The sequence below is a fragment of the Manduca sexta genome, chromosome 1, assembly GCF_014839805.1.
Source record: "Manduca sexta isolate Smith_Timp_Sample1 chromosome 1, JHU_Msex_v1.0, whole genome shotgun sequence".
Taxonomy (NCBI): domain Eukaryota; kingdom Metazoa; phylum Arthropoda; class Insecta; order Lepidoptera; family Sphingidae; genus Manduca; species Manduca sexta.
In genome coordinates, this window is record NC_051115.1 from 5,098,557 (window position 1) to 5,114,906 (window position 16,350).

General features: G+C 36.8%; 1 protein-coding gene across 1 annotated transcript in view; it reads right to left on the reverse strand.

Moving 5' to 3' along the window:
* Positions 1-16,350, reverse strand: part of LOC115451758 (monocarboxylate transporter 12) — a 45,212-nt gene that overhangs the window by 15,606 nt on the left and 13,256 nt on the right. Inside the window, exons 2-6 of the mRNA XM_037436519.1 lie at positions 16,169-16,273; positions 15,459-15,566; positions 14,649-14,782; positions 11,567-11,760; positions 840-983 (exon numbers count right to left, since the gene is read on the reverse strand). Of these exons, the coding sequence (XP_037292416.1) occupies positions 840-983; positions 11,567-11,760; positions 14,649-14,782; positions 15,459-15,566; positions 16,169-16,273 (685 nt within the window). The remainder of the gene's footprint in view (positions 1-839; positions 984-11,566; positions 11,761-14,648; positions 14,783-15,458; positions 15,567-16,168; positions 16,274-16,350) is intronic.

The window sequence follows — 16,350 nt, forward strand, 5'->3', positions numbered from 1 at the left end:
TTTTTTTAATCGGAAAAAGAACTTTCAAAATTCACGCAATAATAAATAATTTAAGCTTTGAAATTTGGTGGAAAGGGTAGCTGTCAAATTATAGTAATAGTGAAATGTGACGTCACCCTTTGCCACTGGCCATAATGCTGCGTGAGTGAGAAAAGGACAGCGCGATAACACCACCACGCCCCACTTTTGCTTACAATATTTCAAATATGAATAACTGCTTTATTTTTCAATCAATTTTGATGCTGATTTCACCGAAAAATCTTTTTATGTTCTGTTACATATAAAATAATAAACTATATCAAACATACGAAACTACCCTATTGTGTTAACTGTCGAGAGGTCATCTCTCATCAATCGACATTCTATTGAACCCCACTTCGCATCGACAAGAGATGATTACTCCCCGGCAATCGACACAATTATGCCGGCCCGTTGGAACCGGATCATGTATACGGGGTCAATATTTATTTATTTGCACTTTATATACATAATATGTATATCGGCGGACTTAATGCCAAAGGCATTCTCTCCCAGTCAACCTAAGGGTGGTGCAGAGATAAATAAGGTAGGTGCATAAGGATATTTAATAATACATAAACATACATAAAAGTAACTATAATGTATAACTATATTAAATACAAACATAATATAAGTAATATTATAAATACATAAATATATAATATGTACTCGTACATTCTAATAATATAAAGTTTAGAATTAAAGTGACAACTCTTCTGCTTCTTTTAACAAAAGCTGCCGTACTCTCCTTTTGAAGGCAAGCCGAGAAGTATTTACTAGCAGTTGTAGACGAAGATTCCCAATGATACTATAGTGCTTACCAGTCATAACTCCAAAACTCAGCAGTAGATGGAACAATCCAGTGCTGAAATAGGACAGCGCGAGTCCAGTGGCGCAGAAGAGACCTCCGATGAACACCACGAGCCTGCAGGAATACTTCTCACACAGGGCAGACGACAGCGGCGCTAGAAATAGGTCTCAATTTAGGCTATGTTTCCGAAAATATACACGACCATGTTAGCAAAGAAACAACAAAAAATTGAATGTATCTGAAGTATTTCAGTCCTACAGCGTGGCGGCTTATGCGGTGAACCATGTCAAGGGTTTTGTACCTAGAACAGCATAAATACATTCTATACGTCCAAATTAACTCTAAAATATATTTCTAAAATGAACGAAATTCAGCAAAGATTAACAGGGTACACAAAAAAGCATTTCAATTTCAATACCAGGGAGGGTAGAGGCAAAAGAACCTGTGGCGATCACCGATTCAAATTACGCGCCCAAGCCTACGCTGCGCACACATTGGGGTTCGGCGTAGGCTCGAGCGTCAGATGTGAACCTCGCGTGGCACGCGACGTTTTGACTTGATTAAATTAATACTGTTGCCTGTGATTGTGATTCAACCAATTAACGTCATTATATGGAAGACAAGGTTTTTATTAAACGTGGAGTTGATGATAATATGGAAACCCCATGAGCTCCATAAACCATACAAGTGTCCGTAGAACAGCGTCATGGTGGTAACAAGTAGGTAAAATTTTAACATAGACCCAAAAGTTATTAGAGTAAAATTTTAAAACAAACAAGAAAAAGCTTCCATTATATTATAATTGACGTTTAATCAATTCTCTTTGTGTTTAAAACACTAGTTTTACATTTTGTGCAACAGTTAGTCACCAGAGATAATTGTTCACACTCCGGTAACAGCTGATAACTTCACGCCATACCCTTTTGCGACGCTAGCGCTTTTGTGGAGGGTTTTTGAGTTGTAATTTGCTTACCGCTGAACACTTTCAACTGTTTCCCCATATGAGATGGTGTTCATTGCCTCTACGCTCCATGTATACATTAACGAAATTATGGATAAGATGCTTACAATATTTTTAATTTCTTAAGATGTACACTATGTCACAAGGCTCTATTTATGAATAAAATAATAAATTCAATATATTGTAGTTATTAACAAATCAAATAAATAAATCAATTACTTATAAATACAATATATTGTATTAACTAATCAAACTCATCTTTCAGTAGAATCTCAAGTACACGTCATTTATTGAGTTATTTGGTAAACAAAACTTAATGTCGCTTAAGAGATTGTTGTCAGCTGAGTTAGCTTTTGATGAACATAGCTCAGCTATCAAAATCCGCCATTTTTTTATATATAAAAGCTCGCCAAAGTCGCTTCTCAGCATCTGATGTTAAAAGAAGTGAAGTCCAAAGAAACTGCCGACCGACAAGATACAAGCATCTCCGGACGGTCGCCACAGTCATGCCGGCCTGCATAATTACTTCTTCACGCTCAATTAACGACTTAAGATATTATCTGAGATGTTGATTAAATAGTGGAGACCTGAAGATGCTGACTTTAATTTGACAGCGTCTCAGCTGATGTCACACTTGAGAGCGAAACTGTTGCATCTATTAATACAGCCTTGAATACACGTTTATCATCACATAGAATACGATGACCAAATACAATACTCAAGTTCCCAATCTATACTATTATATAAAGCTGAAGAGTTTGTTTGTTTGTTTGAACGCGCTAATCTCAGGAATTACCAGTCCAAACTGAAAAATTCTTTTTGCGTTGGATAGCCCTTTGTTCGTGGAGTGCTATAGGCTATATATCATCACGCTATACCCAATAGGAGCGGAGCAGTAATGGCTGATATCAGGAACTACCGGTCCAAACTGAAAAATTCTTTTTACGTTGGATAGCCCTTTGTTCGTGGAGTGCTATAGGCTATATATCATCACGCTATACCTAATAGGAGCGGAGCAGTAATGGCTAATCTCAGGAACTACCAATCCAAACTGAAAAAATCTTTTTGCGTTGGATAGCCCTTTCTTCGTGGAGTGCTATAGCTTATATATCATCACGCTATACCCAATAGGAGCGGAGCAGTAATGGCTAATCTCAGGAACTACCGATTCGAACTGAAAGATTATTTTTGTGTTGAATAGCCCTTTGTTTGTGGAGTGCTCTTAGTTATATATCATCACGCTATGACCAATAGGAGCGGAGCAATAATGAAACATGTTGCAAAAACGGGGACAATTTATTAGTTTTGAGAGCTTCCGTTGCGTGCGCTGCGTAAACGGTTAAAGTTATGCAACAATGATGTATGACGGGATTGTTCCTCTTAAAAAGTTCTAAAAAATGTATTATAAAACAAAGTCTCCCGATGGATCAGTCTGCCTGAACGTGTTGAACTCAAAAACTACCCAACGTATTAAGATGAAATTTGGTATGGAGACAGTGTGAGACCCGGGGAAGAACATAGGGTCCCGGGAAACTACTACTTTCATAACGGAAAACTTTAGCCTGAAAAACTTTATAACGCGGGCGGAGCCGCGGGAAACGCTAGTAAATTATAAACAAAGACCACATTCGTATCAACAGTCTTATAAATTAATATTGCGAATAGCGACCGTACACAAGGTGTTAAAACCCGCCATAGTGGCACACGTATTTTGCGTTCCCGGATCAGCCTGTGTATATTTAAAAAAAAACAAAAACTAATATAAATATATATATGTCCGTATGTCACCCGGGGTACCTCATTGAAAATCAGCGCTGCAGTATTAGACTGGTACTGCAGCAAGAAGCTGAATGAGGGTTCCCATTGTTGGCACAATAGGTATAATATATTTTTTTAATTTTATGTTTTTATTCTTTATTTGTTACTATGTGCACGTTATACTGTTTGTGTGCAATAATAAAATCTTTTCTTTCTTTCTTTCTATATTTAACGAGATAAGATATTCAACAATCTTTGTGCATATTTAATTTGTATTGAAATGCGGAGGCTTGTTATTAGCAATAGTTGTTATGTTTGATATTATACATTTATTTTGTTTATTAATCTGTAAGCCTTCTACAAAATAAAAATAAAAAATATCCGGTTCCAACAGGCATAATTGTGTTGACTGTCGAGGGGTAATCATCTCTCGTCAGTCGACATTCTATTGGACCGCAATAACCATCAAGTTCAATGGAGTCATTTAGCCGTGCTCGTATAAAAAAATACGTTAAGTGCCGAATAATATTTATTTGCACATTATAAAATAGGCTCTTAAAGCACTCCCTCGAGCAAATAACCTTGAGGATTCGTTCCATATATTCACGGAACACAAGTTACGGCGATATGTAAAGATATCGAATATTCAGTCTTATACAAATGTATTGAAGGTGGTCACCTTAGAAACATCTTTGCCCACTCTGGAAAAATCTTGGCCTCAAGCGATGCAGGCCTTTCCTTGAATTCGGCGAGATTTTTTGCACTCGCCATATTGAACCCCCAGAAAAAAATTCATAACTATGGCAATGAACATAAGGCAAATAACTGCAAACCACCATACAAGTAGCCAGTGTATCTACTACATAAGACAACATCTCATGTTTCAAGATGACGAGCGCAGTGGAATACCAAATACTTTGTAATTCAAGGTGTTAGTGTTTCTGCTGTTTATCGGTCGTATCGCTTACCATCGGACGAACGGGAAGCTCGTCTCGTCATTCAAAGCAATAAATAAAAACAAAATACAATATAATATTAACCGCAATAAAACAATCAACAGTAATAAATTATTAAAATAAATAATTAAATTATTCTTTCAAAAAACAGTGAATTGAATTTCGTAACGTCATTTATAATATATACTTATTAGATGTCACTCTTCCCACTTCCATCTTCTTCCTTGATCTTCGCTTCGTTTCTTCATAACAGTCGATGTTCGTCAATGTCGCTAATGATCCTCACAATGCTGCAGGCAGAAAGCACTGCTAGTCGTAGGTGACGCTGACAGTGGTGGGTTACACTGTCAGTAGCAGATTGACTGCCAGCGGCATTATGAGGATCGCCAGCAACATTGTCCCATGATGACAGTCCACATTACAAACAAACCAGTTCTAAACAAGAGCGTCGCCAGCCGAAGGCCCATTGGGGGCAAATTGATATGGAGACTGAGAAAAGTATGAATTATAGCTAATTTCGAGAGCACATTTTCCTCCCCCACTCACTCTCCCGCTTTAACAATAACACAGAGCAGAGCATGAGGGTACAGAATATTAGGAATGGAATTTGTGAATTCATTCGAGTTTCGACGTACAGGAATGATGGATCAAGCAACTAAAGTCAAATATTAGGACTGTGGTTGCTTTACATTTGGCAACTTTTAAGAATCTCTAGGCAGCTGCCTATCCCTGGCCCCTTGGTGACGCCCTTGATTCTAAAATTATATAGAGCGGACATTAGGGAGATTGTCATACAACAATTTTGCGCTCATGCGATGGTTACTCAAACTACTGTGAAGTAGCAAAACAGCAATGTAAAATATATTTTTCCACATAGTGATTTACACATTTTTAATACTCATATTAGCATAATAATAATAATAATATCAGCCCTGTATCATATACTTGCCCACTGCTGAGCACGGGCCTCCTCTACTACTGAGAGGGATTAGGCCTTAGTCCACCACGCTGGCCTAGTGCGGATTGGTACACTTCACACACCTTCGAAATTCCTATAGAGAACTTCTCAGATGTACAGGTTTCCTCACGATGTTTTCCTTCATCGTTAAAGCGAACGATAAATTCACAAAGAATACACCCATGATTTTTTAGAAAAGTCAGAGGTGTGTGCCCTTGGGGTTTGAACCTGCGGACATTCGTCTCGGCAGTCCGTTCCACACCCAACTAGACTATCGCCGCTTTATCATATTAGCAATTAGCATGTTTTCTGTAAATATTTTCTTCTTCTGTTATATAATGGCTGCTACAGTTTATTTATCGGTGCTTTTGCCAATGTCGAGTAATCATAGCAGATATAAAACAAAAAGATACTATAAAATCAGATCGCATTTTTTTTCCATTTTTGTGTTAAAACCAAACTCCCTTATTCATAGACGTTTTTATCTAAGGACGGAACATTGCTGTGATAAGTCTGTTTCTCAGTGCTGACGGCATGGCAGCCTTCGCAGTGCGTAGACATAGGGCCGTTGTGATTGGCTAATATTGAGATACAACTTGAATTTAGTTGGCTGTTAGATAAACAAAGCTGAACAAACAGCAAGCCGTCAGATAAACAAAGCTAAGAATCTGACTTCTTATCTCAGCAATGCTCCGTCCTTAGATAAATAACGTCTATGAATAAGGTAACATTATGATATCTTGTCACACTGATATTTCAAATAAGACAACGAAATATTACCATTTTGTAAGTTTTTAAGCATAAATTTGGTCCTAATATCCAGTCTATAACTTACTATACTGTTGCCCTTGGATTTAACTCTTCTTACTTCCATCTTCTTTCTTGATCTTCGCTTCGTGTCTCCATAAGAGTCGTTGTTCGTCAATGTCGCTAATGATCCTCACAATGCTGCAGGCAGAAAGCACTGCTAGTCGTAGGTGACGCTGACAGTGGTGGGTTACACTGTCAGTAGCAGATTGACTGCCAGCGGCATTATGAGGATCGCCAGCAACATTGTCCCATGATGACACTCCACATTACAAAAAAAAATTGGAACACAAAATTATTTTAAATTCATGTTTCAATTTATTGCACACCACAGTTATTAAAATATAGGTTTTACAAATTATAAAGTACATAATCTTGGATCCTGTAGCACATGGCAACATAGAAGAAAGGGAGAAAGTATACCTTTATAAAAAATGTGATATAGTTTGTAAATAGTGGAATTAAAATGTATTATTATTTCATGCACGTAAATTTAATGTAATTTTATTTAATTCAAACATTAGCATACTCAGAATTACGTATATATTTTAAAGTAAGTTGTCAAAGTTAGGTTCATAAATCGTAGTTAAAGAAATCAGTTTTAGAGTAGTAGTCACTTTTCACATAGTCTTTTTATATTGCTTTGAATGACGAGACGAGCTTCCCGTTCGCCTGATGGTAAGCGATACGACCGATAAACAGTAGAAACACAAACACCTTGAATGACAAAGTGTTTGGTATTCCACTGTGCTGGCCATCCTGAGACATGAGATGTTAAGTCTTATTATGTCCAGTAGTTACACTGGCTACAATGCCCAACCGGAACACAACAGTGACTACACACTGTTTGGCAGCAAAAATAGAAATAGACATTGCGGTGGTACCTACCCTGACGTACTCTCATATGAGAGACCTATCATCAGTAGTTTTTCATATTATTCTTTCATATTGTCTTGGAAACAACAAACACATAACCGCTACAGCCCAAAGGAGAAGGCTAAGGTGGTGGCATTCCGTTGTGATTGGCTAATATTCAAATACAACAATATTAGCCAATCACAGCAGCCCTATGTTTACGCACTGCGAAGGCTGCCATGTCAGCACTGAAAACAGACTTGTTATCACAGCTTTACTCGGTCCTTAGATAAAAAACGTCTATGAAAACGGGGACAATTCTATAATATAATCATATCAAGCTATCATGCTTTCTGAACATTTCAATTCTTCGCAAAAGTTGTTTATAATTAACAAATCACTGGCTTTTTGTACGGCATGACAAAGTGACCCCACTGCACCTGATGGTAAGTGGAGTCCAATAGAATTTCGACTGACGAGAGATGATTACCCCTCAGTCGACACAATTATGTTGGAACCGGATATACACAGGCTGATCCTAAAACACTTATATGGGCCACTATGGCGGGTTTTAACACATTTTGTATGGTCGCTATTCGGGCGGATATATCCGACCACCAGCTAATGCCAGTCACTCGTTAGTAACCTCCATAGAAATTCGCAAATATACACCGTGATTATATAGTCGCTTTTGAACCGAAAATTTTAAATTCTGTATAAATATTACAATTTGAAAAAATCCAATATAATATTTATTTTTTATAAAAAATTTAATTAATGTTTACGAATAATAAATAAGAACACGTGGTAATGCAATTAAATCTCACGTACTACTACGGTCACTACGATCGGTGCCATTCATAATATAATTGTCGCGACGTTCCTATAATTGTCAAACTCGCCCGAGTGAAAAATATTATGAAAAACTATTGTTTTTAATTATCAACAGAAAAAACAAAACAATTAATTCACTATAATTTTTTGGTCCTGCAAATTGCTCTAAGTATTTTTTGGTCCCAAAACGACTGTAAAATCACGCCTCCTTATTCATAGACGTTATTTATCTAAGGACGGAGCATTGCTGTGATAACAAGTCTGTTTCTCAGTGCTGACGGCATGGCAGCCTTCGCAGTGCGTAGACATATGGCTGTTGTGATTGGCTAATATTGAGATGAATATGAATATGAATCTAGTTGGCTGTCAGATAAACAAAGCTGAGAAACTGACTTGTTACCACAATGCTCCGTCCTTAGATAAATAACGTTTATGAATAAGGGGGATAATGTATACCCTATTTATCTTCAACAAATATGTCTTCTTTCTTGATCGCTTCGATTCGCGGTTGGCTGCTATTCATTACCTCTGTCGACCCTCATAGTACGACTGGCAGGTAACACTGCCCAATATCACTATGAGAATGGGCAGCGGGAATGTTTCTTCTCTTCGTTCCTCGTTAATAATAACAAATGCCGTGTCACTTCATTAAGACTTTATTTTTTTGTAACTTTTTATACAAAGAGTATAAAGGCGGACTTAATGCCAAAGGCATTTTCTACCAGTTAACCTTTGGGTGGTGCAGAGACTAAAGATAAATTAATTGATCAATTAATTAAATGAATTAATTAAACCTTTAATAAAGTTTGAAACGGAGGCTATCCCGAATCTTCGAAACAAATGGGTGAATTTCCCGAGACCAAAAATTGCGTGGCATCGATGAAATCGGTAATAAAAAACATAGATAAAATTTTATAACATTTTTTTCTGATTAGGTGAAATAGTAATCTATGTGTAGCACAAACTATTTTATTAATATGATTAGCAGGTACTTCAAAAAAAAAAGTTAAAGCTCGAAATCTTTCATTACCGTGTTTGTCCACACGTAACCTCGATGTATATTATACCTCATTGATAAAAATCTATTGGTTATTTATATTAAAATCGAATTTTATTTGATACGTGAATAGTTAAAGTATTGTTACGGTATACATTTATTCAGATATTTAAATAATACAACGAATGGTAATAAAAATGCATTTGTCCTAGAACTACCTTTCATCGCCGTTGTCTAAACATATTTAAGAATATCGTTTTATCTAACGATATGCGTCCCCCCTTGCTGTGCGCTAAACATTGCATATAGTGCCGCCTACGTGCTCGACGTGAAAATATGTACGCACATGCTTGCGATTTCGAGCAATAAATGTAAGTATTCCGTTTTTATATTACTGGACATTTTTTATTTCATCGCCGTGGATAGGTGTAACTTCTATTTGAAAAAGTTTGTCCTCTTGATTAAGCATTAGATAGAACGCCATTTCTCTTATGTTTATTTGTGAAGTGTTAATTACTTCGAATAATTAATAGATTTTTTGTTATGTTATATTTTTGCCTTGATTTTCATCGCCGTCCTTTCATTGCCACGGTTTCCGTGGCCAAAATTTGCTATGGCAATGAAAAAAAAGACACGGCAATGAAATTTTTTTCATTGCCATGCCTAGTAACACAATTTAGTTTCATTGCCGTGACCAGGTGTTTCATTTCCGTGACTTATGTTTTCATCGCCAAGGTATAATTAGGCAAAGAAAACATCTTACCTATATAGCTAGTATAGAACACTGACAGTACAGAACTCGTTAAGTTTACCCTCTGCAATACGATAAAAGCTTAAAGATAGACTTTGAGTTTTTTACATACAGTCAACTAACCTTACAAAATGACGTAACATTTGGTACTCCATCACACTTATATACACTCACACACATGCGCAAACACTCGTCCACATACATACACCCATACAAGAGTCTGATTTTAATAATGATTTGTTTATTTTTAGGATGCCAAGATGCCTAAGCCAAAATTATTTGAAAAGGAGAGAAAGGAGAGGAAAAGATTGGCCGAACAAAAGCGACGAGATTTCCGTGGATTGGTTCTTTCATTCCCATGGCACAGACTTTTCATTGCTGTGGACGCTTGTTTCATTTCCGTGCACGCACGTTTCATCGCCGTGGCACGAAATTTTTCATCTGGTATATCTCGTTAGTTATTTAAGTTTTCTGCTGGATATTAAGCAATAATACATACATTATCAAAAAACTTTAATAAACTCGAAATATTTTTTAAACAACTTAAAAGATAAAAAAATCCACGGAAATGAAGATTTTTATGGACCTGTTGAAATTCACCCAAATACTTACCATACAGGCAGGGATGGCAAAACTTTAATGGTTAACGTGGTATTATTTAAAGAATCAACCCATAACGAGTCATCTAGGACCAGTTTTATCTATCAAAGTGTCTCGTTTATGACCCAACTATGTTTTTTTTTTATTGGTGCTCGGAGTATTGGCTTCACTGCATTATGTTAAGCGAAGTGAAGCCCAAAAATCGTATACAATGTTTGGCATATTATTCGTGTTTCTGAATTATTTTGTAACGTGCAGGGGGGCTGCGAAGATTAGTCGTAGGGAAGTGCATCTGGAGTTACACCTACATAATATTTTTTTTTAAATTCAAACCTCGTGGATTATTTTAATACTTTATTATTAAAAATCCTTTGATCGATAGTTCTAGTGTTGCAGATTTATTCAATGACTTTTTTGATTTATTTCCTGGGCAGGGGGGTGCACGTGCCCCTATTTGCACCTCCCCCTGGCGCCCATGTCACGTGCCACCACGGCACGCGGGCAATTGATTCGCCATCCCTGGTATAGGGCAAAGTTCTCTATTTTTTTCCTTTAGGTTGTTTCAAGTTGTAACAATTAAATACTAAACATACACTCTAGTTTAATATAAGTTGCACAACCGATTACAAGCAAACACAGAATGCAAAAAACAATAAATAAAAAAAGGTAAAACCAAAGAGTTTAAGATAACAAAGAGCGGACGTTGGGGAGATTTCCATTAAACATTTTACATTCATGCGACGGTTACTTAATCTACTGTGAAGTAAAACATCAATATAAAATACTTCAAATTTTTACCATGATTTGCACGTTATTAATGCGCATATTATCATATTTTCTGTAAATGTTTTTGTTTTAATTATTAAGTTATCCTTCTATTTCCCCCTACAGCCAGCCCAAGCTGGTTACTTAAGTTTGTACCTTGTTTTCATTATAAATTTTATCCCTATTTTAAAATGTCCATAGTTATATAAGTCATTTTAATTGTTAGTTAGAAATAATAATTATTCTTATACATTGTCTAGACGTATACTAAGTGCAACTTTGTTCGCCTACGTGATAAATAAAGTAACAAATAATAATAATATCAGCCCTGTATTATATACTTGCCCACTGGCCTAGTGCGGGTTGGTAGACTTCACACACCCTCGAAATTTCCTAATAGAGAATTTCTCAGGTATGCAGGTTTCCTCACGATGTTTTCCTTCACCGTTAAAGCAAATAAATAAAATATTTTATTTATTACCTAGCGTTACTTACCAAGTGCAAGGCAAAGTGTGGACAGCGCGGCTGGTATCCAGGACGCGACAGACTCCGAGGAGTCCGGGAACGTCTCCATGATCTCTACGTACAGCACTCCGTACGACTTGAACAGACCCGCCACCCAAAACTGGACCATGAACGCTCCGAATACCACAACCCAACCGTATCCGCCGTCTGGGGGGCTGATGCTTCTGTACAAAGGGGGGGACGAATTACTTATCAAATAGCGGAACCCCCCCCCCTCTATGTGAGACTGTTCTCGGTGCCGCGAGCTCGCACCAACTAATTACGGCATGCACCATTGACGCGCGCGCTGCGTGTGCTCAATGCTTTGTCCAACCAGATTGATATATTTTCATGCTCTTTGACGGAATTCACATCGGCCGCTTATGTAATAGTAAGTAATAATAAAATATTATAATAACTATTGTACTACGCTATTGTATTGAGTATTACCTGTAAAATAGTTGTATGTGGAAATAAATAAATAAATAAAAAAAAAAAATCCACCAATTTCTATAATTAAAAGTACTTATTCGAATCATTTGGGAAAATAAATATAATTACTATACTGATAAGGGGCCGTTCAAGTGTTACGTAACGCAATTTGCGGGGAAGGGTTGTGAAATGTTACGATACGTTACAAAGGGCGGGAGGGGGTTACAACGCGTTATGTAACATTGTTTTTTTTTTATTTTAAATTAGATATTTTAGCGATTTTCCGGTTTTTTGCGTAAAATAATTGTGAATATTAGAAAAAAAATAACTTAAGAGTTACATAACTTTTGGACGGGGAGCATAGGTGTACAGAAAAACGTTAGGGCGCGTTACATGGGGGGTGGGAGGGTCAAAAATCTTCAAAAATTGCTTTAAGTAATACTTGAACGACCCCAGCTCAGAAGCGGTATCTCAACAAAATCAAAATCTTGATTTTTATGTCGTCAGATAGCTTAAAAATATACCCATCCAATGAACTTACCTAAATAACGGTATCTTGTTTAGAACTTATTAATAAACCTTAAAGAGTTTCTCTATCTCAGTTTTACACAAAACTATATTTACAAAACTTCGATTATCTCGAAATAAGGTTTCCCTGACATACCGCTTTTGCGCTTAGCACGGCAGTATAGCCTGATATATTTTTAACTAACCTCCAAAAGGAGTTCTGAATTGGATTTTTATAATACTATTCACAAGGCTTTAAAACAAATAACACACTGGGAAGATATAACATTATATTTAGACAAAAATTGGTATTAAAATAAAACTATTTTTCGGATTATATCGCGGTTTTTTAATTATAATTTTCTGCCAACATTTCAAAGTCTTCATGATCACGGGGACTGAGGTGTTGGACACAGGGCCGTAGCTAGAGGGGGGCATTGTGGGGCAATGCCCTACCTTAATAATCAACAAAATTTTACATAACTACTCAATCGAAATATATGGAGCAGCGTGATTTTTATTTCACGATTTTGAAGTTGGGCCCATAGTAAGAGTTATTCGTATTGATGGGTGGAATAACCACTTTTCGAGATTTAAGGAAATTTTGTTATAATCTGTATATTACCCTAACAATTACATAAGTATTAACCTGAGTCACTCACGTTCACAAGTCAAGAAAGACAAAAATCGTTTGACCAGATCAGATCTAGTAATATTTTTACTTCCGCCCTACTTGTAACAACAGCTGCCCTACCTTAAATTCAAGTCTAGCTACGGCCCTGGTTGGACATCCGAAAAGTTACAATATCAACCTACATTTTACAATTATAAAAATGAAGAAACGGAAGAGTAGAGAAACCGCTTGACCACGAAGGCTGCAGTCCTCGAAACGTTGGTAGAAAATCATAATATCGCACTCTTAATAAAATAATGACCTATTTCAAAATTGTTAATTTGTGGCAGTCGTCGGAAAACAAATTTTTGTTTGCTACCTTTTTTGAAGTTGCTATAAAATTGAGCTTATTAAAGATGGGTAAAAAATGAAACCTATAGCATGAAAAAGGGAAAAAACTAAAAGGTCGCAAACAGAAATTGGTTGTTTGACGATTTCCACAAATTGGTAATTTTGAAATGGGTCATTATTTTATTAAGAATGCGATATATAAATTGCGATGAAATCACAATTTAGTTTAATTGAAATCCATTTTCCTATTGTCCGGTGAGGATCGCGGCGCGTTCCTCCCTTTATCTTTATAAAGATTATATATAATAATAATAATAATATCAGCCCTGTATTTTATACTGTCCTACTGTTGAGCGCGGGCCTCCTCTACTACTGAGAAGGATTAGACCTTAGTCCACCAAGCTGGCCTAGTGCGGATTGGTAGACTTCACACACCTTCGAAATTCCTATAGAGAACTTCTCAGATGTGCAGGTTTCCTCGCGATGTTTTCCTTCACCGTTCATTAGATTATATCCATCATTTTATTTCTTCTTTCTTGCCAGCCCGAGCTGAATTTGTTTACTTTATAATCTTTCATTTATTTGATGTTCAATATAAATTGTCTTTGGTTTATACAGGGTCATTTTGACATTGCGTTACTAAATGTAACCACATACTTATCTACTTGAAAATAACACTACAATAAGTTACTTGAGCCGTAGATGTAAAATAAAAAAGTGTAACGAACAAAATAAATATTAATAAAAAGTCACTTTAATTTTACGCGCCTTAAAGCCACTACTACTACTCTAAGAGAATTCGTTGCAGCGGCAACATCATACTTTCAGTCAGAAATACACTCACACACACGCCATATTCGCATTAAACTACAAAATGATAAAAAAATCAGAAAACTAAAACCACGTTTTTGGTGAAAATATTCATTATTAATGGATGATTTTTGGACCAATGTCAGCAAAGGAAGACGAGTATGTGGTTTCATTTAGTAACGCAATGTCAAAATGACTCTGTATAAGCTATTTTATTTAATAATTAAATATTATCATGCACCTTGACTTATCATAAGTAATTATGTTCGCTTACGTGATGAATACAGCATTTCATTCATGCCTAACCTCACACGGTTTGAGCTCACGATCCACTCCGACAACTTAAACATATAAACTTACTCTGTGGACTCCGGCTGCGGCCTCAGCTTCCTGGAAGCAGCGAGAAGCGGGCGCGCCGTCACCGACGAGAGGGTCAAGAGGGAGTCCTCCTCCTGCTCCGTCGGGGACATCGCCGATAGATACGCGCCTACTTGCTGCGAGAGAAGGGTTAGGCCTGATTCCACTTCTAAGTAAACATTACTTGTGACATAAATGTATAATCCGATCAAATGCAAAAGTCACATTATAAACTATGTTTCTTAGGATATTTGACTATGTTTGATTTTGTGCTTTTTTTATAAGTAACAGCAATAAGTACAAAAAGGAAACAAAAAAGAAATCCTTCTGTGAGAACAGCATTAAAATTCGGTAAGAAATGAGGCAGTAATTCATATTTCAAATATTGCTGCGTGCAGGAATGGGTGCGAAGTGGAGATATCGCTCCATCTCTTTCTTTCGCACGCATCGTTATTCCCGATGACGTCACATGCAGGTGTTTCGTCCCTTTTCTATTAACACTAACCCCTACAACCAAATTCTAATAGTAACTTGTATATTTTTCACCAGATTTGAATAATTTCTTCCGTTTTAAAATTTATACGACGTATTTTCTAAAAGTTATAAATAAAAATAAGTCAACTACCCTATTATAATTCTAATAATTTTAATATAAAAAAAACAATTTTTTACTCGACGTAATTAGGTGTTTGGTATCACTTCATCAACCCCAATTTCTTCTAGACCTTTTACCGTCCTGAAAGTCTCCAGCGCCCAAAGGAGGGCGTTATCTCTTAATTTGAGAAATACTAGTCCAACCCATGATCCACTTACCGTAGCTAGTGGCAACTCAAGCAGGAGGCTGGCCGGCCGCTCCCTTTGCTCCGGAGGTGCTGACTGCACCGACAGCAAGGAACCCGCCTTGTCAGGAGACAGGGAAGCCTGCAAAACAAACTTAATAGTTCATTTTCTACATATCGCTGGCTAACAAGGTCTTGTTAATTTTTATTTGAGGTTATGAAGTCCTTTTCCGTCTGTAGGGGCGAATCCGTCTTTTTGCAATTATAATATCATCCCTGTTTCATACATATTTAAAATCAACACTTTTTTCCACAAGTTTATTTTAACATTATCATTAGGCTAAAGAAGTACAACTCAAAGGTAAGTAAATAAATTTATTTGATTCGGATTGTAATGGTTTTAAACTTCAAACCGTGACTTCGCATACCACGCGTGGTTTTAGTAAGAAGAGAACAAAATATCATATAAACAAAACTATAACTTAATGTACTGCAACATAAAAACGTGCTAAGCTTACAGGTACTAGTGCTGTAGCCAGTGTAACTACTAGACATAATAAGACTTAACATCTTATATCTCAAGATGGCGAGCGCTGTGGAATACCAAACACTTTGTAGTTCAAGATGTTGATGTTTCTACTGTTTATCAGTCGTATCGCTTACTATCGAAAGGCAAGCTCGTCTCGTCATTCATAGAAAAAAAAAGTGCATTGAAGTCAGTTTACAGTAGTATAAATGAGTTACCTCAGTGATGGCATCTGTAGGTATGTCGATAGAGCAGGAGAGCGGCGCCGTGGAGCCTGGAGGGGCCGACGTGCCCAGGATCTGCCCGTCCAGCTTCGACAACTCCTGAAACAGAATTAAACATATACCTTAGAGCAGAGGTTCCTAAGGTTCGTTTTCCCATAGACCATTTTCAGCATTGT